The 27,645-nt window shown below is 39.3% G+C and overlaps 1 protein-coding gene across 1 annotated transcript; it reads right to left on the bottom strand.

Moving 5' to 3' along the window:
- Positions 1–11,570: 11,570 nt before the first annotated feature.
- Positions 11,571–22,897, bottom strand: LOC139015729 (pro-glucagon-like). The gene is made up of 5 exons (XM_070423472.1): positions 22,814–22,897; positions 17,543–17,660; positions 15,901–16,077; positions 12,673–12,803; positions 11,571–12,037 (listed from the first exon to the last, which is right to left on the bottom strand). The coding sequence occupies exons 2-4, from the start codon at positions 17,632–17,634 to the stop codon at positions 12,704–12,706; spliced, it is 369 nt and encodes a 122-aa protein (XP_070279573.1). The 5' UTR covers positions 17,635–17,660; positions 22,814–22,897; the 3' UTR covers positions 11,571–12,037; positions 12,673–12,703.
- Positions 22,898–27,645: the final 4,748 nt, after the last annotated feature.

Raw genomic sequence — 27,645 nt, forward strand, 5'->3', positions numbered from 1 at the left:
TTCATAAAGCACTGACAGGTGAATTCTTGTCTCAGCGCCTATCTCCAGGAACCCTAACCCCAAACAGGCACCTAAAAATTAATTGCACTTCCAAGGTAAAGTACAGCATAGGGAATGTAGCCACTAGTATTGTAGTAAGTATGTACAGTGTCAGGTGCATATTAGAAATACTTTGTAAAGTATATGATTATCTAACCTCTCTGCTGTACACCTGAAACTAATACAACATAATTTTGAATGTGATGTGTAATTGAAAAATTAAAAATTACATAGAAAAATCCCCAAAACATTTAATTATGCTTCTTAGATATTTTAAACATCAATTTATATTAAAACTAGAGGCCCGGTGCACAAAACTTGTGTACAGGTAGAGTCCCTAAGCCTGACAGGTGGTTGGGGGGCCCTCACGCTGGCACCTGCCTTGGCTGGCCTGGGGGCTGGGGGCAGCTCCTGCATTAAGTGTCTCAACCCTGGTGGTCAGTGTGTGTCATAGCAACCAGTCATTTTGCCATTTGGTTGATTTGCATATAAGGCTTTTATTATAAAGGATTTCTTCAGGGTTTCATTGTTTCTTTTAATAGTTGCCTGTTTGCATCCAGATTCAAATATGGTCCTTGCATGTAAGCAGGGTAACTTTTTAGGTCCATATTAAGTTTCAGGCTTCCTTTCTTTTCTCTCTCTCTGCAGTTTTACTGTTTGGTTTGGTTTTTGAGAAACCAGGATGCATGTCTTGGGAGTTTTCCTCAGTCCAGTTTCAAATGCTGGCATGGAGTTGGTTTTATTTAACATCTTCTTCTGCCCTTGTTCTCCCTGTAAACTGATAATGAAAGGGCGAGGACTATGCCCTCCATCTTGCCCCAGGGTTAGGGCTACACCCTCCCTCTTACCCTGGATCCTCCATTTTTGGGCAGCCATGTGCTCGGCAAGGCTTCTTCCCAGAAGCCCAAGCCTCTGCTAGCCACACCCAGGACTTCTTTAAACTAACCAATGACAATCAAGGGAAGTGCTCGCCACAGATATAACCACATCCTGTGTAACAAGACACCGACTTTCACCTGGCCAATCGGCAGGGCCCACAGTCCTTTCTCTTCCCCTTACTCCAAGCCCCTATAAAACCCCTCTTCCCACAGGGTTAGCTCTTTCTGCCACTTGCTGCTGCGTCAGTAAGGAGGGTAGGGGAGCCAAGCCCGGGTTTGAATAAAGACTCTTATGCTTTTGCATTGGACATGGCTGGCTTCCTGGTGTGGTCTCATGGGGATCCTGAAATCTGGGCATAATAATAGTTGCCTCTTGAGACAGGATTAGAGTCAGCTTTGATTTTTGGTCCAGAGGTGTTGTGTCTTCCATTAGCAAGTGACTAATTTTTGGTTGTTTTTCTCTTTGTGATGTTAACATTCATTGATACTCAGTATTCAGACACATTAATTTATTGGGGGTTGCCAAATGATATTCAAATTCCAATATTTCTTTTCTATTGGATGGAATATTCTAGAATATTGACTGAAACATCCCCTTATCAACTATTTGGTAACCTTGAAGTACAATTTGTATAAGGAATGCAAAGAAGAAATGTTTGCTTTTATCCTTTATTTAGCTATTTTCAAAATAATGAGTTGTTTCTTGAACATCCTTGAAAGTTTTCTACTTGTCTACCCTGCTGCCGGAAGCCGGTCCATCCTTGCTGCTTGACACAGTCGCTGTAGGAAAGAAACATCTGCACAGCATATGTTTCAAGGGACCTGGCATATATAGCATATTGTTCTTAATATGTTTGCTCTCCTTAGTGCCATGTGTTTTAACCAAGGTCACCTCTCTGAGAAAGGTTGTTTCCCCAGGTGGGGATTTTTCCCTGAGGTTAGGGAGGGGATACAACCCCTTAATTAAGTGCCAGGTGGGTAGTTAAGCTACATAATCTTTACTCCCTGGAATGGAGATAAGAAACGCCCTAACCTTTGTAATAGAAATTGACAGGATTAAAATCAGCTGGTATAAATACTGATGTAACAAGACAATAAACATCAGATACTCATCAGTTCCTAACCAGAACTCCAACCAGAACTTTGGCTGGAGATCCTGGCTAGAGGTCCTGACTAGGCTGCTGATCAACTGAAGGCTGTCTTCATGTCATTCCTTCTTCGCCAACTCCGTCCACACCTTAGGGGACCCCTGGACCTGCTGGGGTTGGACTCCAGCACCCTGCCAGCATGGCTCAGTGGTTGAGCATCAAGCTGTGGACCAGGAGGTCATGGTTTGATTCTTAGTCAGGGCACATACCTGAGTTGGCTTGATCCCTAGTGGGGGGCATGCAGGAGGCAGCCAGTCAGTAATTCTCTCTCATCATTGATGTTTCTCTCTCTCTCTCTTTTTCTCTCTCTCTTTCTCCCTTTCTCTCTGAAATCAGTAAAAATATATTTTTTTAAAAATTTCTTCTTGTCTTATCCCAGTAGCATATTTGCTGTTTAAATTATAGCAGTTCCTTTATTGTTTATTTGTTTCTGGCCTAAGTTATGTTCTACAATAAATCTGAAGCCTTTCACTGTCAAACTGCTACTTTCTCCATGCCATATCTGTATAATGTGTCTTGGTTTTGGGAGTAGGCTAAATAAGGACCCCCCAAAGAATGTTCACATCTGTACCCAAGGACTTGTGATTATGTTAACTTACATGGCAAAGAAGACTTTGCAGATGTGATTAACTTAATGATCTTGTGATAAGGATTATCCAGGTTGATTCAATCACAAGGGTCCTTAGAAGGGACAGATAGGCACATTAGGGTCAGAGAGAAAAGAGATAGGATGATGGGAGCAGAGATCAGAGACATACACTTTGAATATAGAGGTAGAGTCCACAAGCCAAGGAATGCAGGCAGTCTCTAAGAGGTTGGAAAAGGCAAAGATATAAAGTTTTCCCTAGGGCCCTGGAGGGATTGTGGCCCTGCTAACATTTTGATTTCAGGCTATAAAAACCCATTTTGAGCTTCCGACCTGCAGAACTGTAAAGTAATATATGTGTGTTCTTTTAAACAATAAGTTTACGGTAATGTGTTATAGCAGCCATAAGAAATGAACACAACTTGACTTGTGAAAATATCTGCACCTGTTTTGAACTCATGGTTTTATTTAATAGGTCATTTTTGGATTTATAGATGTTTCTTAGTATTATGTTCCCATCATCCAAATTCAGAACAAAGCTAGTGGGTTTCCACCAGACTGTTGCTAGCCTTAACTGCTTATCAATTGTTTTAAAATATTTTATGTAATGTGGGATTTCATGTGTTGAACGGGTTTTATGTGCCAGGCACTGCGCTATGAACTTGGAATGGGCTATCTTACTTATGTGTCACAACAAAACCATGAGGCAGGAACTATTATCCCCATTTTGCTGGGGCTTGAAGAAGCAAAGCAGCATGACCAGTCATCAGCAGAGTTGATATTCAAGCCCAGTCTGCCAGATTTTAAAACACATCTCTGCTCTGCCACGTTGATCTGTCACTGTTCTGTGTTCAATTTCTCTAGCTGGGGTAGAATATTAAGAATCTGCCCTGGCCGGTTGTGGGGCGCAGTTACGGTGTTTTGGACAGGGTCCTCTCATTGCCACCTGCAAGTCCCAGCTGGAGGGCAGGGCCCTCCCAGCACAATCATAACCAATGGCTGTGGTTGTAAGCTTGAACCTAAGGTTCAAACACGTGGCCCCACATTCCTTGTGCTAGAGTTCGGGTGCATGTAGTTGAGTAGAGTTGGAGCTCACGAGAATGCTGTAAACAATGTGATCATGCCCCTGCTTTGCCTCGTGACATCTGCTATAAAATAAAGACATGGCTTGTAGGCGCAGTGCTTGTCTCCTCATCAGGGAGGTAGCGGCCCACCGAGACCCAGCTATTATTCTCTTGTCTGTCTTTTCCTTAATCCTTTCACCGCCCCCCCCCCCCCCCCAACTCGGGATCACCCTTGGTCTTGCAGCCACAGCCGGTTTGGCTCAGTGGATAGAGCGTTGACCTGCGGACTCAAGGGTCCTGGGTTCGATTCCGGTCAAGGGAGTGTGCCTTGGTTGCAGGCACATACCAGGTGGGGGGGTGGTGTGCAGGAGGCAACTGATCAATGTTTCTCCTCGGTGTTTCTGGCTCTCTATCCCTCTCTGTAAAAAATCGATAAAATATATTTAAAATAATAGAATCTGAAGCGCCATGAATTTTCAGAAAAGATGTGTTGCTATAAATGTATCTTTCTTGGGGTTTTCCCAGAAATGTCTAGTTTCCTAGAAATGTCATGTGCTTGTCCCAGATGTCAGGCGGAAATGATTTCACACATCAAAATTGAAATTGTGATTGTTGGAAAAGTCAGAGGGATCAATCAAAAGCATTGAAGGAAAAGCAAAAACTCTCTCTGTCTTGGCAGGAACCTATAATTTCCCTGAGGGGAAAATCCTCTCTAAAGAGTAAAAGTTTTGCCCTAACCGGTTTGGCTCAGTGGATAGAGCATCAGCCTGCGGACTCAAGGGTTCCAGGTTCGATTCCGGTCAAGGGCATGTACCTTGGTTGTGGGCACATACACACAAGGGAGTGTACAGGAGGCTGATGAATGTTTCTCTCTCATCGATGTTTCTAACTCTCTATCCCTCTCCTTTCCTCTCTGTAAAAAATCAATAAAATATATTTTTTTAAAAAGAGTAAAACTTTTGAATTAATATCGAACAAAGTTATGGTGTAAACTCATATTCTGCCTATGAAGTTTTCTGAAACTGTATTATTCTTCGGTTGGTTTTTGTTACCTACACACTAGAAACGTTAGCCAAGGACAGATGCTATTTTTTCCCTTGTGCCCTCTTCTGTTTCTCAGTTCTCTCTGTTTGAAAGAGAAGAGCGTGCAATTTCATTTTGCATTCTCACCTTTCCCAGCTCTGTGTTACATGTAGTCTGCTCGGGGGGGAGGAGATACAACGTTGTTCCTCAGGCATCTCTTCTGAACGAATCAGCTGACACATTAAACCAGCTAACAGCAAATCCTCGAGTTCTACCAATCAGCCCCTTTGCTCTTTTCCTTCTGAACAATTAGTAAATATATCATTTTTTCAATTTTATATCATACATTTTTCAAAGTCAAGTCCTACCCCTCTTTCAACCATACTGCTCCTATGCCCTTCTTATGTATAAGGACACTTCTCTTGGGAAAAACCTGAAAGACCACAGAGACCACAGTGGTTTGTTATCTGTACCCTCATTTCTTTTTGTCTCTTCTTAATCCACTCTCAGTACATCTCCATCACTGTTTTGTGGGACAAGTTCTAGTGGGTTCGTTTGGGGTAGGGATGGATGTGGAAGCCAACTGGATATCTTTGTTATGACCAAACTAAACCTTCTGTTTCCCCTCCAGCCTCTAAAAACCTCCTCCTCATTCAGTGTTTACAGCAAGTCCTTAAATAATATTGTTTTTTTCAATGTTGTTTTGTTATAACATTGATGCCACAGGAACTTAACTCTTGTTTGTATCAATTAGCCAATGGTAAAATTCGTTTTATTGCATGTTGTTGTTTTTTTGCTGAAAGGCACAGAACCTATCAATGGCATTGTGTGGCATATATAATTACACATATCTGTACATACAAATACATATATGTGTGGAGATAATAATAAAATAAATTTTTAGATCTCTTAATATGGTCTAATTACATAAATAAATTTCCTAATATTGAAACATCCTTGGAAATTTGGAATAAATTACACTTGGTCATGGTGTATTAATGTTTTTAATATGCTGTTGAATTCTATTTGCTGATTATTTTTTAGGATTTCAAAATCAAGATTCATAAGCGAGATTAGCCAATACTTTTCTTTTTGTTTCTTCTATCTTTATCAAGTGTAGTTTCCAATGATATACTCAGTTTATTAAAAGAATTAGGTCATTCTACTCATTATTTCCCCTAGCCTCTGGAATAATTTATGAAGCATTTTATTTACCCACTCTTTGAAAGTTTGATAGATGTTCCATGAGAAACATTTTATGAGTTGGTTCTTTAATACTTTTGAATACTTCTTTTATGGAAATCATTTTGATCTCTACTAGTAACAATTTTTTTAAATTGCATTAAAAATTGTATCCATATCTCTTAGATTTTAAAATATTTTTATTCAGCACTTTCAGCAGTCTCAAATTTGTGTTAATTCACCTGTTTCAATGGTTATTTCCCAATTACTATTATTTTATATATAAGGCTGGGAAAAGTAGGTTTATAGATGTAATACAAATAAGTAATACAATAATTAAGAAATAATAATACAGGAATAAACTCTGTGTTTCGTGTACTCACAACTGTAACTCTGCTCAGCCCTGTATTGTTTACTTTTATTCTTTGCTTAGGTTGGCTAGTGCTGTTCTATTTTATTACTTTTTATAAAGTCCTAATTTTGATTTGTTATTCCTAAAAATTATTTTTTCTACCCAAAGTAGTTAAAGATTTTAACTTTATCATTATTTTCTGAGGGTTTAACACAATGTTAATGGGTCTTGAATTTCATTAGGTGTGTTTGCTACATTTATTGAAACAAACATATTAATTTTCTTCTGTTTATTTCTGATAGTGTTGTTAATTACATGGATTTGTAAAACATGATTAACCACCGAGAAATTCTTAGAATGCACCATGTTTGTATTGTTATATTTTTCTTATATATTGTTAGATTTGATTATTGATGTTTTGTATAGGATTTTTCACCTCTGTTCATAAATCAGATTGGTCTTTTCCTTTTCTATAAAATCTTTGTTAGATTTTTGTATCAATATTATCCGGTCCTCATAAAATGAGCTGGGAAATATTCCTTATTCTTTCCTTATTTTGAAGAGTTTATGTAATGTTGGTGTCTTTTCTTCCTTAAATGTTTAGAATAATTCACCTGTTAAGCCATCTGGGCCTGAAGTTCTTTCTGGAAAATTTTTAAAATAACACACCCAACTTTGAGAGTACGAAGAGGACTATTAATATTTTCCTATTATTTGTGACTATTTTAGTAATATTTTTAAAAGAGTTTGTTCATTTCAACTAATTGCCAAATTTGTAAGGCATACATTTTTATGTAATACAGAGATGGGCAAGAGTAGCTTTATAGTTTGTGAGTATGCTAAACACAGAGTTAATATAGCTATTGTAATAATCATAACCCACATGTATTTTTTCCATATGAACAACAGTAAACCTACTTTTGTCTACCCCTGTATGTTCTTATTACACTTTTATTGTTTGTTAAATCTTTAGAATTTTCCTCTTTTATTATATATTAGAGGCCCAGTGCACGAAAATTTGTGCACTCAGCGGGGAAGGGGGGACCCCTCAGCCTGGCCTGTGCCCTCTCGCAGTCTGGGACCCCTCAGGAGATAAAGCCCTGCTGGCTTAGGCCTGCTCCCAGGTGTCAGAGGGCAGGCCCAATCCCTAGGTGCAGCCCCTGGTCAGGCTCAGAGCAGGGCCGATTGGGGAGTTGGGGCGCCGCCCCCTGTCATGCACAGAGCAGGGCAGATTGGGAGGTTGTGTTGCCACCCTCAGTCACACTCAGGGTAGGGCCGATTGGGGGGTTGGGGCACCGCCCCCTGTCACACTCAAGGCAGGGTCGATGGGGAGGTTGAGGAGCTACCCCCTGTCATGCACAGAGCAGGGCCAATCAGGGGGTTGAGGAGCTACCCCCGTCACGCACAGAGCAGGGCTGATCAGGGGGTTGGGGCGCTGCCCCCTGTCACGCACAGAGCAGTGCCCATTGCCTGAGTCCATTCATTGTCTTCACTAGCTGAGTTTAGACAGAGACCCCCCCAAAAGCTAGTAGCCATTGAAAGTCCTAGCAAAGGTCAGGGCTGTGCACCACCCAGTTAATCTAGGAACCACTCAGTTAATTTAGGTAATAATAGTTGAAGCATCCCCACCTTAGTTCCCTTAATTCCTTAGATAGTTATGTAGATTCTTGTTGATTACTGTTAATCAGTTACTCTGCCTACACTCGGAAATCTATTGATAAGCTAACCAGTTACTCTGCCTACACTTGGAAATCTATTGATGAGTTAATCAGATACTTTTGTCTACTCCTGGAAATTGCTGATCTGTGTGTCATTGAAACTTCCTTACTCTGAGGGCTACTCCAGATCAATAAAAGATTGGAGCAGCCTGAGCATGGGTAGAAGTCCCTCTCCTTGAGTTGGACTTGCCTGCCTGGTCCTCCAATATTACAAAATTATCTTGTGTCTTTTTCTCTCATTTGCTGTGCGGCTTCTCTTTCAGGTACCAAACCCTACTCCACGCGGGACATGGAAGGAAACACTCAACAGCCCATCAGGGGGGTTGAGTCTCCGTACCCTGTCACGCACAGAGCAGGGCCCATCGGGGGGGTTGGGGAGCTCCCCCCTGTCACTCACAGAGTAAGGCCGATAGGGGAGTTGGGACACCGCCCCCTGTCACACACAGAGCAAGGCAGATCGGGGGGTTGGGGCGCTGCCCCTGTCACACTCAGGGCAGCGCTGATGGAGGGTTATGGCTCTACCCTGTCACACACAGAGCAGGGCCCATGGGTGGGGGGGTTGGAGAACTGCACCCTGTCACACACAGAGCAGGGCCGATCAGGGGGTTGGGGCGCCACACCCTGTCACACACAGAGCCGCAGGGCGATCAAGGCATTGGGGAGCTTCCCCCTTTCAGGCACAGAGTAGGGCTGATCAGGGGGTTGGGGCACCTTCCCCTGTCACGAACAGAGCAGGGCAGATAGGGAGGTTGTGGCCCCACCTCCTGTCACACACAGAGCCACAGGGCGATCAGAGGTTTTGGGCACTGCCCCCTGTCACGCTGATCTTGGTGCTGGGAGGCCTCACGGCTCTGCTAATCCCGGTGCTGGGAGGCATATTACCCTTTTACTATATAGGATAGATGCCTGGTGCACGGGTGGGGCTGGCTGGTTTGCCCTGAAGGGTGTCCTGGATCAGGGTGGGGGTCCCCACTGAGGTGCCTGGACAGCCTGGGTGAGGGGATGATGGCTGTTTGCAGCTGGTCACACCCCCTTCAGGGTGGGGGTCCCCACTGGGGTGCCTGGCCAGTCTGGGTAAGGAGCTAAGGTCCATTTTCAGGCTGGCAGGTGACTGAAGCTCCAAATTGCTCCTTTTTTTCTTTTTTTTAAATTCAGGGCCAGCTTTAGCTCTGGCTCCAGCTCTGAGGCCTCTGCTGCTGAAAGCAGGTACCTGGTTTGTTTGGGTTCTATAACTCCAGCTCTGAGTTCCCAGCCGGCTTCTCTGGTTTTGTTTAGCTTCTGTATTTGTTACAATGTTTCAAACTGCAAGCTCAGAGGCCGGCAAGGCAGGTGGGGAACATTGGAGTCCTCCCTCACTGAAGCAAGCAAGCCTCATGTTCGCTTCCAGCTGCCTGGCTGCCGGCCACCATCTTGGCTGCCAGGTAATTTGCATATCGCCCTGATTAGCCAATGGAAAGAGTAGCAGTCGTATGCTAATTACCATGTTTCTCTTTTATTAGATAGGATACTGGTAACTTTTTCTGTCTTTTCTTTTTCTTGCCTAGTCTTGCTAGGAACTTATTAATTTTACTAATCTGGGCAAAGAACAAACTTTTGGCTTTCTTCATTTTTATTGCCAATTTTTGTGTATTTCATTATTTTCTTCTTTATCATTTTCTCTAGTTTACTGTTTGACAGTTGATGTTCTATTTTTTCAGTTTTTTGAGGTAAAAGTTAAGCTATTTTTTTCTAACTACTTCTTTCTAACGAATGTATTTAAAGATATATTTTACCCTTAAGCACTGCTTTAGTTGTATCTCCAGTTTGTCTTTATTATATCTTCATTATCATAGAATTCAAAAGTATTTAATTTTATTTTACTATGATCTCTTCTTTGACCCATGTGTTATATAGAAGTCATGGCATAGTTTCAAGCAGTTGTGAATATGTAAGTTATCTTTTTTTTTCTTTTTTAGTTTTTAGCTTAATTCCACTGGGTCAAAGATCATACTCTAAATAATTTTAATAATTGAAATTTATTGAGTTTTGATCCCACATAAGTCTATCTTGGTAAACATTTAAAGTGTACTTAAAATATTAATTTTATCATTCCTAGGTGCCATATACTATAAATGTTAAGTGTATTTAGTTGATTGAGTTTATCAGATCTTATGGATTTTCCTGTCGGTTTGCTCTGTCAGCTCAGCCCTGAGAAAGAAGGAAATTCTGCCATTTACCAACAATATGAATGAACTTTGAGGGTATTACGCCTAGTGAGATAAGCCTGACAGAGAATAACAAATATTGTATAATATCACTTATATGTGAAATCTAAAAAGCCAAACTCACAGAAACAGAGAGTTGAATGGTGGTTACCAGGGCCTAAGGGTGGGGGAATTGGGGAGACATTCTTAAAGGGTATAAACTTGCAACTAGAAGATGAGTAAATTCTGCCATCTTATGCAGAGCATAGTGATTAAAATACACAATACTGTATTATTTACTTAAAATTTGCTAGAAGACTACATCTTAAATGATCTCATGCCCTGAAGAAATAATCATTATGTGACCTGATAGGTTTGCTAAAACTAAGATGGTAATCATATTGCAATAAATAAATGTATAACACCTGCTCATTGTACAACTTAAACAATGTTATATGTTGATTAGCTCTAATAATAAAAGCCTAGCCAAAACCGGTTTGGCTCAGTGGATAGAGTGTCGGCCTGCGGACTGAGGGGTCCCGGGTTCGATTCGTTCAGGGGCGTGTGCCTGGGTTGCGGGCACATCCCCAGTGGGAGATGTGTGGGAGGTGGCTGATCGATGTTTCTCTCTCATCGATGTTTCTGACTATCTCGCTCCCTTCCTCTCTGTAAAAAATCAATAAAATATTTTTGAAAAAAAAAGCCTAATATGCTAATTTGACCAGAGGTCCTTCTGGACGACCTTCCAGATGAAGCCACAGCTGCGGTGGGGGCTGAGCTCCTTGTATTAATATTGTGCATTGGGCCTCTAGTATTTCAATAAAAAAGAGAGGAATGGAGTTGGCAATGCTGTATTTAAAAACCAAAAGTGTCTGGCATGGCAATCGACATCAGACTGGCCCAACATACTGGACAATGCAGAATGGGGAGATAGGGTACAAGGCATGATGGTTACTTAAATGTCAGCAGGTGCCAGGCAAGTGAGATGCCTAAGTAAAGTGGGTCAGGGGAAAGTGCCTACTGTGTACGTTACATGGGTGTGGGTATATGAGCACATATAAGTGTGCAGTTTGTGTGTGTGTGTGTGTGTGTGTGTAGGGGGCACAATAATGAGCTGTGACTCTTCAAAAGGAGGCAGCTGGTATTCTTCTCCAGAAGAGATTTGTTTTGTGGGTCTAATGTTGCCCAATGTCCTAATATTTCCAGAGAAGCCAGAAAACAATACATTTATATAAAATATCACGAGTGTCCAATGTTGGCTCAAAATGTTAACCACACGAAGCAATGCCTGGGTGCCAGAGTTGGGTTGTGGACTTCAGGCTCAGGAAGAAGAGATGTTTGGAAGGAGTGGGGGCATGAAGAAGCGAAAACAGACAACAGTAAGGATGCTTGAAGGTTTTATTTAAGTATGTCTTTGATATAGTGAAAGAGGAGCATTTTTATGACAAAAGTTTCAAGAAGAAAGTTTTCTTTCCAGTTCCACCACTGTGGCCACCAGCCCAATCCTTATTTTACTGCGGAGACGCTGTGATTGGAATAATTTACATGTGCAAATTATATCATAGAAAAACAATTTCATTGCTAACTATAAGCAGGTTAGGGTACTTCATCCAAAACAAGAAGAAAATAAGATTTTGCACTTTTATATTTTAAAGCTGATATTTTAGCAATAGTTTGATAATGGTTTATTCCATTTATGCTCTATTGGCAACACAGCATTAAAAGACAATCTATTCATTGGCATGCAAAGCAACATGGCTTCAGAATACACCTCTTAAATTTACAGAACTTAAAATTTCAAACATCCCATGTGGCTGGAAGTTGACGTTATGAAGATGATCTTGAGTAGTGACATACTTACTTCCTAAAGATAAAAGAAAAAGACAGTCATATAACAGAGCTATCATACTCAGATGATGCTGTTAAATTATCCGGGAAATATTTTAAAGATTTATTTTGGTAAAAGTTATTTATTGAACATTTTGTCTTATGAATCCCATAGTCTTTTTAACTTTTCAAATATTTGCACTCAAAGATGCCATCCTAAAGTTCCCCGGTCAAGGAATATAAAGTGTATAAATAGTTATAAAAAGCCATTATAACTCACCAAGATAAGTGGTTACTTTTGGTGTTTAGATCTTTATTACTATCCTTATTACATTAAGTATATAATAACAAACTTATTTGTGATAAATTAAAAATAAGTAGCAATATAGAATGTCACATTATCACGTGAATGATGTATATTTCCATGTTTTATTCTTATCTGTGTTCCCAGTGCCCTGTCCCTTAATTGACACTCCGGAAATATTTTTGGAGTAAGTGGGTGAATGAGTAAATGTGTAATTATCTAAAACAAATATAATGATGTATTCTTAAATGAGTCATACTTTTGCTTATCTACCAAGAGAGCAAAGACTCCCCTCCCCACACAAGGAACAACCTGTAGCTGTTTATGAAAGTTTTGATGGTTTTCTGAATGCACTAAAATTCAATCACCTGTCGGTAATTTTGTTCTGCAGCAGCCAGTTTATAAATTCCTGGGTGGCAAGATTTCTGTGTTCATTTCATCAGAGTAAGAGCCATTGACATGTCTGCGGCGGACCACTTCAGGCAAATTATCTAGGGCGCTGAGGACAAGGGGGATAAAAATCGGTATTTGGTTAAATGCTTTATATACATGCTTTCTCATTGCATATCACTGGTAATGTGTGCGGGTCACTGAGAAAACAGGATGTCATGTTTACAGAGGGCCAAATGTGAGAACCTGCATGAACTGGTGCATGTCAGAATGGACAATCTGGAGGTAGTGAAGAGCAGAGCAGGACGGGAAACCCAGCCTGTAAAACTTCATGCCTTCTCAGTGGTCCAGCTGCTCCAGAGATTTTATATATTAGCAACACAGAAGTTATTATTGAGACTATTCATCTGTTTAAAATTCAGAAAAATGTAAAACTAGTGGTTATTAGAACAGCCTTGCAAAGTGCAGTATTAAGGGATTAAACTTTATATTAGATTTTCTGTTTCTATTAGTTTAATTAGCAGCATTTTGGCACCCCTTTAAAATATCATAAAATATCCTCAAGTATAAGCAACTATTTTACCACTGATTTTTTAAATTGGGTCATCATTGTTTAAGAAAGCAGTGACAATATCAGGTTATTAGCTAAATAGTAATACAATCCTTTTTGTCTTAAGATTTCTCCAAGTCTCAGTAAGCTTGCTTTAAATTTCACAAAAAAATGAGTTGAACATGAATTTCCTGCTTCTCATAATTCAAATGTCAATCAAAATGGTCAAGAGAAAATGAGACGGTCCAGGGGTCTGTTTGGTTGTGGTAAGATCCAAGAAGGTACCTAATGGGCTTAGTCTCATTTTCAGCTGCGAAACTTTAATGGCTATTTATAGGACAGTCCCATAAAAAATGGGGATGTTGTTAAATATATGGATGTTTGCACTCAAAATACTTATATTTTGAGTGTCATTTCATTAAACATCTTAAGTTTAATCCCTTTCAGTCTTTATCAGATTATTAGCTAAACAGTAACACAAATATTTGTTGATCCCGTATGTAAATACTTAACTTCAAACTTTAAGTTTTCAGCATTATTTCTTTTTTCCTTATCCCTAGTTTTTCTAGTTTAAGCTTATTATCCTGATGTAGTTCTCAATAGCATCCTATTCTCAAACATGTCTTGGATTGACAAATGAATAGCCTCATTATAACACAACTCTAATGTGGGATAAAAATACCACCTGTCTGACTCTATTATTAATACTTGCTACTAGAGATAAAACATATTAAACTCTTGTAGATTGTCTACCACTAATAGGAATTATTTCCTTACTTTGTGATACTATACTAATTGCTTCTATAACTCAAATCAATAAATAGATAACTGTAGTGTAAGTTTTCAACATCATGCAAAAATAAAGTTAAAAAGAGTGTACAGACCTAACTCTTGCCTTCCTAGGCCTTTCACTAGCCAAGCAATGAATTCCTTGGCAGCTTGGCCTCCAAATAAGAACTTAAATCACTGGTAAAGGTCCCTTCAGCGTGTCTCTCAAATTCATCATGACGTTTCCCAATGCCATTCCTGATAGAAATGTGAGCGTTATATTGAAGATCTGAGTCTTTGCAATATGGTTCTTACCTGTAAGTATGGCAGCTTGGGGTTGAAGAGACTGAGGGAGATTTAGGAGATGAGGGTAGTTAGGAGACTCGTCCTGAAACTACATGAAGTATCTGAACGGACAGTTCATGGGCGAGAGATAGTAGCAGTTAAGGGGAACATTGTCCCACTCAGCACACCCATTTCCACCTCTTCTGCTTGTCCGTGCCATTGATTATTCCTGTTGCATTTACTTCCGCCTCAGTGTATGTGGACTCTCCAATGTTCTATGCAGCTTGCAGACAAGGCAGCTGTTTGTTAATACTTACGGGATCTGACATAGTTAAGTGAGTCAAGGGAAAGCTAAGGACCATCTCAAAATGTCATCAAAAGAACCACGTGATAATGGATGAAAGGAAACATGTGATGGGACAGCAGTGAGGAAAGCTAAGATGCTGACTCCACATCATCCTCAAATGTGATCTGTGTAGGTGGTTGACCAGCTGCCCTCCCGCATCTATTACCCTGGAAGGTCTCATCTTAAACGCACAACAGAAACCGCCTGAGGGTGAGGATTATTTTACATTAGATTACCAAATTGTAGCATTCCCTTTCCAGAAATGAGGATAATTGTTTTCTTTTTTTTTCAAATTTCTCTTATTTCACCAATGGCCATGTCTGTAGTCACTAACAGGGACTTCTCCCAGTGTCTGCTCTGACCATGACCACATCTTTCCTGTCATGTCCTCCATTTGAAGAAGTTTTGGTATACCACTCTGTCTCTCCAATTCTTCCAGCTGAGCCATATTCATTCTCTCTCTCTCTCTCGCTCTCTCTCTCTCTCTCTCTCTCTCTCCCCCCAGGCAAATCTATCCTGATATTTAGATTCCTTCAGCTACTTTGGATGCACAACTCCCTTCCCCTGTGGGCCACTCTCCAAAGAAATTGTGAAATTCCACCATCTCTGTGAAACCCTTGCGAAAGATTTCCCTCAGTAGCCTACATGCACCATAAAACCCAATACTGTCAACGAAAATCCAACATTAAAACGTATGCCTTACGAAGGACTTGTGCTCTTATTTGCCTTCTTCTCTCTTTATGCGGTGCAGCTAGGCTACAATTTTAAATGTGTATCTTGGATTGTATTCTACAAGAAAATGACTGCATCTGTTTCCATTCCTTACCAAGATTACCTTGGCTAGGGGTTACTTTAAATGTGATTATAGTCATGAGTTTGAACCCTACAAGGGAATGTTGAATTTGCTCTTATCTTTTGATCAAAAAATAGTTTCCTAACCATTCATGTCTAAAAAGTCAGCTTTCAATTTTAATAGAAAATGGGTAAGAGAGTAAATATTGCTAAGACCACAGTGGGGAAAATGATTTAAAATCTATGTTTCATTACAGGGTGGGTAAGGCATTTTCAGGGTGAGAAGTGGGACTTTCAGAGGCATAATATGCAGGATAGCATCACCAACCTTGAAATCATCAAAGCTGAAAGAGCTTATACGCCCTATATGATGAGCATAATAACATAATGAAAGTCAGGAGATATTTTAGACATATTGAAGTAATACACTTGTGTGCAAATTTGGGCCTAGGTTTAGATGCTCACTCGCCGTTCAGCAGCATCCATATAAAGAAATCGTCGAGGCACTCGTTATCCAGAAACATGTCCAACTCACTGAAGATCCTTTCTTCGTTTTCACTGAGGATACTTTCTTCCTGGCGCTTCTCTTTATGTATCTGATGCAGATCATTGAGCGAATCCGCAGGGGGAGCTGAGAACGAGCTGTGAAGAATAGTGATTGGTGCAACTAAGTCTCTTCTTGAGTGGACTCACTCAAGAAGCACCTTGAAAACACAAGACCACAGGAAATTGAAAGGCAGGTGCCTTGAGCATTTCAGTTGAAATGAGGGACACCTTGTTTGCCACGGGAATCTCAGAGTTTTGTTAGAGTTGAATACACTCTGATTCTAAATCCTGGGAGCAGATTTTTAACTGGCTTCCTCTTTACTGAAATAAGATTAAATAAATAGTTTTTTTAAGTAATTAATGTACTTATGATTCTGCTAGTAATGATAGAAGAGAGCAATGGCTTGACTATTTTAAAAGAGTGAAGAATCCCAAATCATTTGGGCAGCTGATCTGAGTTCTGAATTTTGTTTGCATGTGTCAATATAAAAATGTAGCTCCATTACCTGGTTAAATGATAGCTGATGATGAAAGAGAAAGACAATTAAAATTTTAAAGAATGCCAAGAAAAATCCCACTTGCTAATTTCAAACTGTGTAGTGGACAGTCCACATGCCAGTAATCAACAGTTGTTTGCCATGGCAAATATGGAGAAATATTCAATAGTATTAATACTCAGAAATAAAATTGAGATACTATTCTCACCTGTCAAAATAGCAAAGACTAAATATGGGGGAAGGTATTATGAAAGGAGTATTTCTGTAAGGCTGAGCGGAGTGTGCATGTGTATGACATTTCTGGAAAGCAAACTGGCAAGATATTATAAAAGACTTAAACTTATTCAACCCTTTGACACAGTAATTTTAGAACCAAAAATCTAGCCTCAGGGAAGAGTAAAAAAATGTAGAAAGAAAAGTTATTTGCAGCATTCTTTGTAGGAAAATTTAAGAACTCAAGTGTTCAGTAGAAGAGGAATAGCTAAATAAATATTGTACACTTATGAGATGAAATAGTATGCAGCTATTAAATATCATACATTTAATAGATATTTGTAATGCTATACAAAAGAGCTAAGAATACAATGCTAAGATAAAAGGCATAATATGAAGCTGTATAATGATCTGAGATATATGCTATATACAGTACATACATAACATTTTGTGCATATTTTGTATCATGAGCATGTATGACTTTTACAATTAGTAAAAAACAGTGTTATTTTTGAAAAAAGGAATAAAAAAGAAAAAGTTAGTGTGAATAATTAAAATAATCTACTATGCAGTGTGTGAGTAGTGAATGGATAGATAGAATCAGCTGAAGATTTCAACAAGCTATAATTTCCCATGTAACACATTTTCCAACATAGCCTACTCCTTTGGTTTTGAAACACCATACTCTGATCTATACTCAAGAAACAACTTTATCACAATGATATTTTAAACTTTTTAAAATTGTACTGAGTGTTTACTCTCAGTTACTGAGACCACTGCACAAATTATAGTTTTCACTGACCGTATTATAACCATTGTGCTTTGTTAGTTCAAGTCAAAAGAGTGAATACCTGGACTTCTCCTCTGTGTCCTGAAGGGAACGCTGCCAGCTGCCTTGGACCAGTACCACAAATAATCCAGCCACAAAGTAAATGCTTTTCATGTTTTCTGCCTGTTGTTGCACAGAGACTGGGAAAGTTTTCAGGGAGGGAGAAAGGCAACCATATTTAAACAGGTCAGGCTCAATTCATTTAATCATGATAAAGTAAATATTATAAAAAAAGAAAATCTACTTTATTTTGAGTATATTTTAAAAAGTAGATTATATTTTCCTCCAGATTTTTTTTTGGTGGCAAAAAAAAAAAAGAATTTAAAAAAATGTGTACCACCTATAAGATTTTTCATTAATGTAGGACACTTCTGTTAATAATTAGAAGGCTATAGGAATAAACTTAACAAAAGAGGTAAAAGACCTCTACTCAGAAAACTACAGACGTTGAAAAAAGAGATAGAGGATGACATAAACAGATGGAAGAACATACCGTGTTCATGGATTGGTAGAATCAACATCATTAAAATGTCCATACTACCCAAAACAATCTATAAATTCAATGCACTTCCCATTAAACTACCAACGGTATACTTCACAGATCTAGAATGAACTCTCCAAAAATTCATCTGGAATAAAAATAGAACCCGAATAGCTGCAGCGATCCTGAGAAAGAACAAAGTAGGTGGGATCTCAATACCAGATATCAAGATGTATTACAAAGCCACTGTCCTCAAAACTGCCTTGTACTGGCACAAGAACAGGCATATAGATCAATGGAATAGAATAGAGAGGCCAGAAATCAGCCCGAACCAATATGCTCAATTAATATTTGACAAAGGAGGCAAGAACATACAATGGAGCCAAGATATTCTCTTCAATAAATGGTGTTGGGAAAATTGGACAGATATATGCAAGAAATTGAAACTAGATCACCAACTTAGACCATACACAAAAATAAACTCAAAATGGATAAAGGACTTAAATGTACAACAGGAAGCCATAAAAATTCTAGAAGAATTCAAAGGCAACACAATCTCAGACATATGCCGAAGCAATTTCTTCACAGGTACAGCTCCTAGGGCATTTGAAACTAAAGAGAAAATGAACAAATGGGACTACATCAAAATAAAAAGCTTCTGCACAGCAAAAGAAACCATAAACAAAACAACGAGAAAACCCACTGCATGGGAAAACATATTTGCCAATGTCATATCTGATAAGGGCCTAATCTCCAAAATTTATAGTGAACTCATACAACTTAACAAAAGGAAGATAAACAATCCAATCAAAAAATGGGCAAAGGACCTAATTAGACACCCTTCAAAAGAGGACATTCAGAAAGCCAAGAGACATATGAAAACATGCTCCAAGTCGCTAATCATCTGAGAGATGCAAATCAAAACAACAATGAGGTACCATCTCACACCTGTCAGACTGGCTATCATCAACAAATCAACAAACGACAAGTGCTGGAGAGGATGTGGTGAAAAAGGAACACTTGTGCACTGCTGGTGGGAATGCAGACTGGTGCAGCCACTATGGAAGACAGTATGGAATTTCCTCAGAAAACTAAAAATGGAACTCCCATTTGACCCTGTGATCCCACTTCTAGGAATATATCCCAAGAAACCAGAAACACCAATCAGAAAGGATATGTGCACCCGTATGTTCATAGCAGCACAGTTCACCATAGCTAAGATCTGGAAAAGCCTAAGTGCCCATCAGTAGATGAATGGATTAGAAAACCGTGGTACATCTACATGATGGAATACTATGCTGCTGTAAAAAAGAAGGAACTCTTACCATTTGCAATGGCATGGACGGAACTGGAGAGCATTATGCTAAGTGAAATAAGCCAGTCAATGAAGGAAACATACCACATGATCTCACTCATTCATGGATAATAGAGACCTTTATAAACTTTTGAACAATAATAGATACAGAGGCAGAGCTGCCTCAAACAGATTGTCAAACTGCAGTGGGAAGGCCGGGGAGGTTTGGGGGGCAGGAGGGAGGGGGGTAAGAGATCAAAGGAAGGACTTGTATGCATGCATATAAGCATAACCAATGGACATAAGACACTGGGGGTAGGGGGAGCCAGGGGATTGTCAAGGGCAGAGGAAAAAAAATAACACATATGCAATACCCTTTGTAATACTTTTAGCAATAATAAAACCATCCCCCCCCCCAAAAAAAAAAACATTATATTTCTTTATCCTGAGTAGCTGATTATCCAATTTGCATAATCATCAAAAAAATAATTAGAAGGCTCATTTTCAGATTGGGAATTAAAAATGTCAATGATAAACATTTAAGATACCCACTGTAGATGATATGCTACATATGTTTAGCCTGAATGTCACCTTATCCATAATGCCACCCCGTCACTATCAGTCTGGCTTTGAATTAATAGTCCTTCACTTTAAAGTGTTTACATTATACTGCATTTCAACCATCTTAAAGCAGCCTTGGGCTACAAGTTGGCATACCAGCTCTCGGTTCAGATGTACTATTCATTTATATTTTAAATAGTATAACTTGGTCTCGACTTTGTAATTATAAAGCAGCCAACAGATTTGAGGTATTTTAGGGTGCTTTGACCTTTTCTAAATTAAAGGGGAAAAAATGGTTTTAAAGACAAGCAATTTGCAACAAGAACAAATGCTTCTGGCAACTTGAACAAGTAAGAAACTCAAGAGATCACTGTCATAATGGAAATTAATGCCTGTTTCTGAAGTCTCAGATGTCCCCAGGTTGTTTTATAATTGGACTTAGTCCAAGACGTGTCATTCACTGCTTGTAACACCCTAGGCCTAGTTGTGGGATACACCTGGTTGCTTGTCCTTGTACCACAAGCAGAAGCCTCATGAAGCCACAGGATGCCAAAGGCATGATGAGGCAGTGTGTAAGGTGGGAACTAAAATGAATTTGGGGCAGGAGATCCCCACAGGGCAAGCTTCTCTTTTTTCTGAATAGAAACCTCAAGTTCAGCATTTGTCATGGACTTCTCTCTACTACTCAAGTCCCACCATGTTTCCGTGAGATGTGGGGATTTCAATCCAAGTGTGATTATGTTTATCCATAAATAATTTGAATGAGTATTTTTAGCAAATGGCATTTGGTTTGAAATAAGGATTTTACAAATATTATCATTTCAAACTATCAATCTTTTCTTTAACATCCTAGCCATATTTACTGTCTAGCTTTGGCACTAAAACATGGAGACTGGAATGCCAGCAGTGGTATTTTTTTCTTTGAAATTTAAGTCTCTTTAATTAAGTAGTTAGTTAAACAAAGCAACATAATAGTAATTACATATTGTCCCTTCATCATTTATCAATATGAAATTACTAATTTGGCATTTTGCTATGATTCGGTTTATCTTGTCCGTAAACTTTGGAAACGTTCCCATATATGTAGGTAGTGTCTTCTGATTATACATCTCAATTATAAACACATGCCTTCCAGAATTAAATTTCTTTTAGAATTACACCACTGTTGCAAAAATAAATCAGTCCCAAGTAATTTCTTCTATGCAAAGTCCCTAAAAGTTTTACAAAATCTTCACTATATTCTATATGGAAGGAGATTTAAAGCATGTGCTGTTCTGCTGCTATGGGAGCCGTTGGAGGGGGAAACAGTAGTGAATGATCCAAGACTTCTATAGGCAATGAGTTGAGTTCTACTGAAAGAGAAACTGATTTTTAAAATTTTATTCATTCATTTGTAAGTTTATGGAATTGTGAAAAACTTTGAGAATAAGTTTAATTGCTTGAATGCCACTACTGAGAAAGCAAATGTTTATATTATTTTAGATTCAAAACCTTATTCAATAATAGAAGAATTTCCAATTACTCCCCTCCACATCCTTCAGATAGCCTAAGGAGAGAATGTGTAGTTTTGTGAAAACCACACAATTCCACTCAAATTTAAAGGGAAAATATGGGAACAATAGCATTCTCTGTGTAGGAAGTCTTTTAGAAAATTAATCTTAGACATAAGAAAGGTGGCATTATATAATATCTCTAAATGTATTGGTGTTGTAGGTCAAATACATACTTTTTAAAACTGATCAGCTTCTTTCCTTGCATAGGTTCTTGGTATGTGTAGGAAAACACACCACTTGATCATTTACTCCATTGAGGATCTTTGTAAAATCATTCTTTGTCCCCAAGGGCTTAAATAGGTATTTTAGAGCATCTGATTTTGTTTCTATATAGATTTACTAACATTATATTTCATATTGTGGGCATTTTAGACATTTTATTTATTCCTATTAGTCCTGAATACACAGTAGACAATTATTAAGCAGAGGTTTCTCTCAGCTCCATTCAAACCATTTCCAATAATTGATTAATTTACTGCACCAAATGTGCTGTCTTATTTACAAACAGCTGATTTCATGGACTTTGAGTTTTTGATAGAGTTATCAGAAATTTGAATATTTGAAAGATGATGTTGATTCTTCTCTTTTAGAAAATGATAACTTTTCACTGGTAAGGAGCAATTTCTATTATAGCCTCTCTAATGGACACATTTCTGCTGATTGTAAAAGGGGCCTTCTGTTCAAAGTGATAGACACATTAATCAAATCTAAGGAAAATATTTATATACTTAAAATGTTACCCTTCTTTTAAAAACACAGTTCTCATAACAGTTAAGTCTTATATCAAGTTCATTGATTTTAATCTTTGTTTTTCTTTCAACTTTATATCTTTTTATTGAATTAGTTTTCCAACTCATTTTGCGGCTTCACTGTGTTGACGTTTATGTAAATATATTTTGTATCACTTCTTTCAACTCAATTCTACCCTGTGTATTTTTAGTGAAAAGTATAAGATGAAAGAACAACATTATAATTCATACTTTATCCCCTTAAAAATACTTAACTATAAACAAATCTGAATAGACAGTCTTACAATCACTCAATAGGAATCTTACCTTCTGATATTAGGCTTAGAATAGAGCAGGTGGAGAGAGAGCGAGCCCTCTTTGGAACTGGAGATGAGCTGGGTCCTGAGCTCTGTACTTCTGCACCAAAGCGCACTGCTTTTATATACTCTCTAGCGCTGTTTAGCCCCACAGATATTATGCTGACAATATAAATTTCTCCTCTGTAAGTAATGGGCTTTGTTACAAATTATTTAACTCACCCACCTCCTTCGCTCATCTAATTCTACCCTTGCACCAGGTGGGATCTCAGAGGCCAGGAAACTTTATTTACTCTCATGATTTATATTTAATTCCTGGGGAATGGAAAGGATATTTGGGAAATTCACCTTTCACTCACCAATAAGGTCTGAAAATTGCTGACGAACTCTTGTTGTAATGTACACCGCGAGTCGAACACAGGACGCTTCAGTCACGGAATCAAATCAAGGAGTCTTCAATTCAAAAGCTGGCGGCTACAAGGGGGCATTAGCTCTCTCCAAATGTGGAAGTCCCGAGTGAGAACAGCAGCAAGCTTATAAAGGCAAAAACCACATCCTGCTAGATGTTGGAATGTGGAACTACCTTGTGAAAGCAGTTTGTACAGAAGCCAAATTGAGCAAAGTTACCTATCTCTAAAGGTTATCTATAGTTTCAGTTCCCGGAGCCACTGAGTCAAGGGAAAGCATTTTTGGGGCTCTGGTTCTCGGCACAGAAGAATAGCCTTTGTAAAAGCACAAGGGGGCTGGCAACAAAATGGGGTGATTTATGTGAGTTTCCAGGTCTTATTCTGGAAACAGAGGTCAAAATGGAGTCACTTAGGCTAACTACCCTATTATTTAAACAAGCAAATGTTTACAGAAGCCAGAATATCAGGGTTAAAATTTGAAACAGCAGTTTTTACCCAAGATGGAGGTTACTATGCTTCACTCTGAAGTGAATTTTGATGCTGCGGATGTGAAATTACTTATTTTATGGCTAACCTTTCTTTGAGGATGGCCTCAGTTAAGGGTCTTACAAGTCTTTCCGTTTTGCTACTTAGTTATGATGAATTTATCTGAATATAATCCTTTCATCTCCCCAAATAAATACATCACTCACTTAAAACATAGTTAGTAATCTTCTCATCCACACTATATGGAATTAATTTGTATTGGGGGGCAAATTTAAAGAATATTCATTCGAACCTAAACTGTTCTATTGCAATAACTTGGAGTCCAGAAGAAGGATAAAGCAAAATGAGGATTAAACATCCAAGATAGGGGATGCCAATAAGACAGGGTTTAGTATTTCTTTTTCCTTCTAATGGATATTTAAAGGCTAATTCTACTGATAAGGGAGCTGGACACTAATTTACAAAAGGACAAGATACAATCATGCTAGCATATGTATTTTTTGAGCTTCATCATCTACCACTTAGGACTTCAATGATCTATAGGATTTAGCAGCTATGAGTCTGATCACTTTAGACAAAGAGAAATATAGGAAGTGACTGGACAGACAGCATGAGGACTATGTAAGTGTGATTACATTTTAGTCTGGCTTCTGTCAACATGTGGTCCAGTCACACATCTCTCTGTGCCTCAGCTTCTGGAACTGTAAAATGAGAGGGTGGCTTCAACGACCCTTCTAAAATAAAAATCTAATTCTATGTGACAAACCCATCACGGCATTTTCTAATTAGGTTTCAATCTTCTAATATCATCAGCAGCGTGATGAAGCTGATGACTTGTACAGAAGTAAATAACTGATACAACTGGAGGAAGATTTCCAATGCACTTAAACTCTTCAGTTGTGGATTGGACCCACTATTGGGTAGAGAACTACTCACATGCCATAGGGCTTAATCCTACATGAAATTGGAAAACCTCAGGAAGGGGTTTCCATGCTGGTGATTTCTGATGATAGAAGGCGGTGCTATTCAAAGCATAATCTATGGACCGGAATCACCTGCTAGAAATGTACACTCTGGGCCAAGCCCAGACTTACTGAATAAGAACCTGCATTTTACCAAGTTTCCCGGAAATTCATATGCATATTTAGGTTTGTGAAGCACAGCTGCATAAAACACCATCTCATTTCTCCACCTCCTCCCTGGTGCTTGCTACAGTTTTGACCTGAGGACTGCCTCTTGGCACTGCCAGCAGGGGGGGCAAAGGAGCAGAGAACAGTGACAATCAGGGCCATCTGGATGAACACATAAATGCAGTAATGGCATGAGAGTGTGATTTAGTTGAACATATGATCAAATTGTGCTTCCCTCTTGCCCTGATCCTCATGAGCATATTGGCTACAGTTTATTGTTTGGCATTCAGTTCTACTTTTTCTTCCTTGCCCATGTGGGTAGATGCTTCTTTGCCTCTCTCTTTCTGTGTCTCTGTTTTTCTTTTCTTTTCAGGTGCTGCTTGTTTATGGAGCAGTCCTAAGAAGGGAGCTCTGCAGATGACATAAAGATATAAGATATAAAGATATTAAGTCAACACAACATCTAGCATCTCAGTAAATGTCCTCTCCCAATATCTCACAAAAACTTGTCTCTTTCCCTCCACCCCACGTGCTTTCTATGATTTCAGAAGTGTCAAACCCAAGTTCTCCCAGGAAATGTTCTCTGGCTTCATCTCCAGCCCACCAACACTGATTCTTGGGGTCCTTCACACCATAATGATAAGCATTCTGAGAATACACACGCCTTAAGAACCCCACTATATAGCGCATGGCTCTAGGAAGGGCAAATCAAGCTCTTACGGAAATTGCATTAGGAGAAATTAAGACAAACATCAAGTGCATTTTGATGTTTAGATCTTCCAATATTGTCCCAACACCAGCCTCCAATTCCCATCATGGCAGTAATTTACTTAGATGAGAGTCAAGAAAAGTAGTGGCCTTATATTTATGACTAGTGTTAAAAAGCTTGTCTGGAAGTAGGGAAGTTCTGATTGATGTCATCTATAGTTTTCTGATCAGGCTAAAAGGGGGGTGCCTGGTGTTCTGAGCCAGTATATGTTTGACCTCAGGATATGAAAGGTCAATTTAATTTGATATAGGTAATATAAAAAAAATTAATACATGAAATAGAGTGCAAAAATTTACACAATATTAGATAAAATAATGTAATTATTGAAATTTTTTTTATTATGATGCTTTGGAGCATGGACAGCATCCATGGGCTTACGACCGGTACCTTTACATGGGGACACATGCTTACAAGGGCTCCATGCTTTGTCTAATGCTGTACCCTTACTATCTTGAAATTATAATGATTTGAACAAGGGTTCCATTATGTGATTTTGTACCTGGCCTCCAAATTATGTAGCTGGTCCTGCTCAGTACCTCACTGCACAAAATCATGGTGTGTGAGGTTTTTTATGTTTGTTTCCCTTAGCTGTTCAGGATACTTAGATTGAAATGTGTGAAGATGGTGAAGATCCAGGTACACAGTGCACTCTGTTGGCAAGAATATGGACAAGATTTATGGGAGTGCAACATGTCACAAATGATTGGAGGCGAAATTTGAAACTAGTATCAAAATTATAAATAACTCTAACCCTTGGTCTACTGATGCTAAAGCGCCATTCTGAAAATTAATCATATATGTATATATAGTGTCAGTACACCATTCTTCATTGCAGTATTGTGGATAATAGTAACAGTTTAGAACCAATCCAAGGGACCATCAATAGCGCAGTGTTTAGTAAAAGAATGAAGAACAACCTCTTTGTTCACCAATATGGGAAGACACCAGATATGTTGTTAAGGGAAAATAGGGAGATGCATTATGGATAGATAGTAGGCTACCTTTGGTAGGAGGAGATGAAAGGGACAACTATGTTAACTTACTCATAATTGTATTTAAAAATTAGAAGAATGTACAGGAGACTAAGGAACGTGTTTTCCTGTAGTTTGAAGCAGTGGGTTAGATGGGAACAAGGAGAAAATAATACTCCTCATCATATACTTGCTAAGATGTTTTGATTTTCTAGGCCATTTAATTTAATTATCAATTTAACCCCCTCCCCAAATATCTATTTACAACCACTTTGGGAAAAGGATAAACTTTAAAGCTAAAGGTACAACTACACTTTGACTCATAATTCCAATTTTATCCAAGAGAAATAAAAACATGTACCCACAAAAAGCCTCATAAAAATATCCGCAAAAGAGAAACAAAGATGGCAGCATAAGTAAACACCGGAAATTGCTGCCTCCCACAACAACTTCAAAAATACAACTAAAAGACAAAACCGACATCATCCAGAACTACAGGAAGGCTGGCTGAGTGGAAATTCTACAACTAGAAGGAAAAAGAAAAGCACACTGAGACTCAGAGGAGCTGCGGAGGTGGAGTGCAGAGGTACGGAGGTGCACGTGGAAAGGGCTGGCAGCTGAGAACGCGGCTGTCTTTTTAAAATCAAAGGGAGTCACAAGCCCCTGACTGCTCTGAATTCCAGTTCCAGAACGTCTCTGGGGACCCAGACTCATACAGGGAGAAACTGGACTGTCTGGCAGCGGGCAGAACTCGGAACTCGGGGGTGGCTTTCTCTCAGAGGTGCTTGCAGAGATTACTGGGACACTGAGACATGGCACCCCTTAGGGAAGGACTGAGGATCAGCCATAACTGCTTGCTCCACCCTGTTGATTCCCTGAGACCCCACCCCACCCAAGCTGCAGCAGAGGCTTTTACATGTGAATGCCCTGGCCCTTTGCAATCTGAAAATTACCTAACAAACTGCAGCTGGGCCAGACAGACCCAGAACTTCCAAGAGAAGGCCCAAGGCCCCACAGCAGCTTGCATTGCTTCACAGCTAGGCCTCATCTGGGCACCTCCAAACCGCAAACAAGGAAGGGGAATTTGCAGATCTCTTTGTAGCTCCTGCTGGGTAGCCTCAGGTAGAGGCTAAATTAGTACTTCCTTAGATCCAAGAGCCAGTGTACCCAGTGGTCAGAGTGGGACCTTCAAGATTACAACTCCTCAGATCCATAAGGGACACACTCAGGGGACAGACTCAGTGAGCACCAAGGCAACACTAAAGCAAGTCTTGTGCCATAAGGGTGTCTTCAGCATATAAGTTCTCCCACCATAGACACAGCTGATTCTCCCAGCCATTTGGCCTGGAGGTCAATTCCTCCCAGTGACACCTACAACAATCAAGGATTAACTACAACAAGACTGTGTACAAAGCCCACAGAGGGGTG

Source organism: Myotis yumanensis, unplaced genomic scaffold, assembly GCF_028538775.1.
Source record: "Myotis yumanensis isolate MYYU_CA2020_CCGP unplaced genomic scaffold, mMyoYum1.0.hap1 SCAF_8, whole genome shotgun sequence".
Classification (NCBI taxonomy): Eukaryota; Metazoa; Chordata; class Mammalia; order Chiroptera; family Vespertilionidae; genus Myotis; species Myotis yumanensis.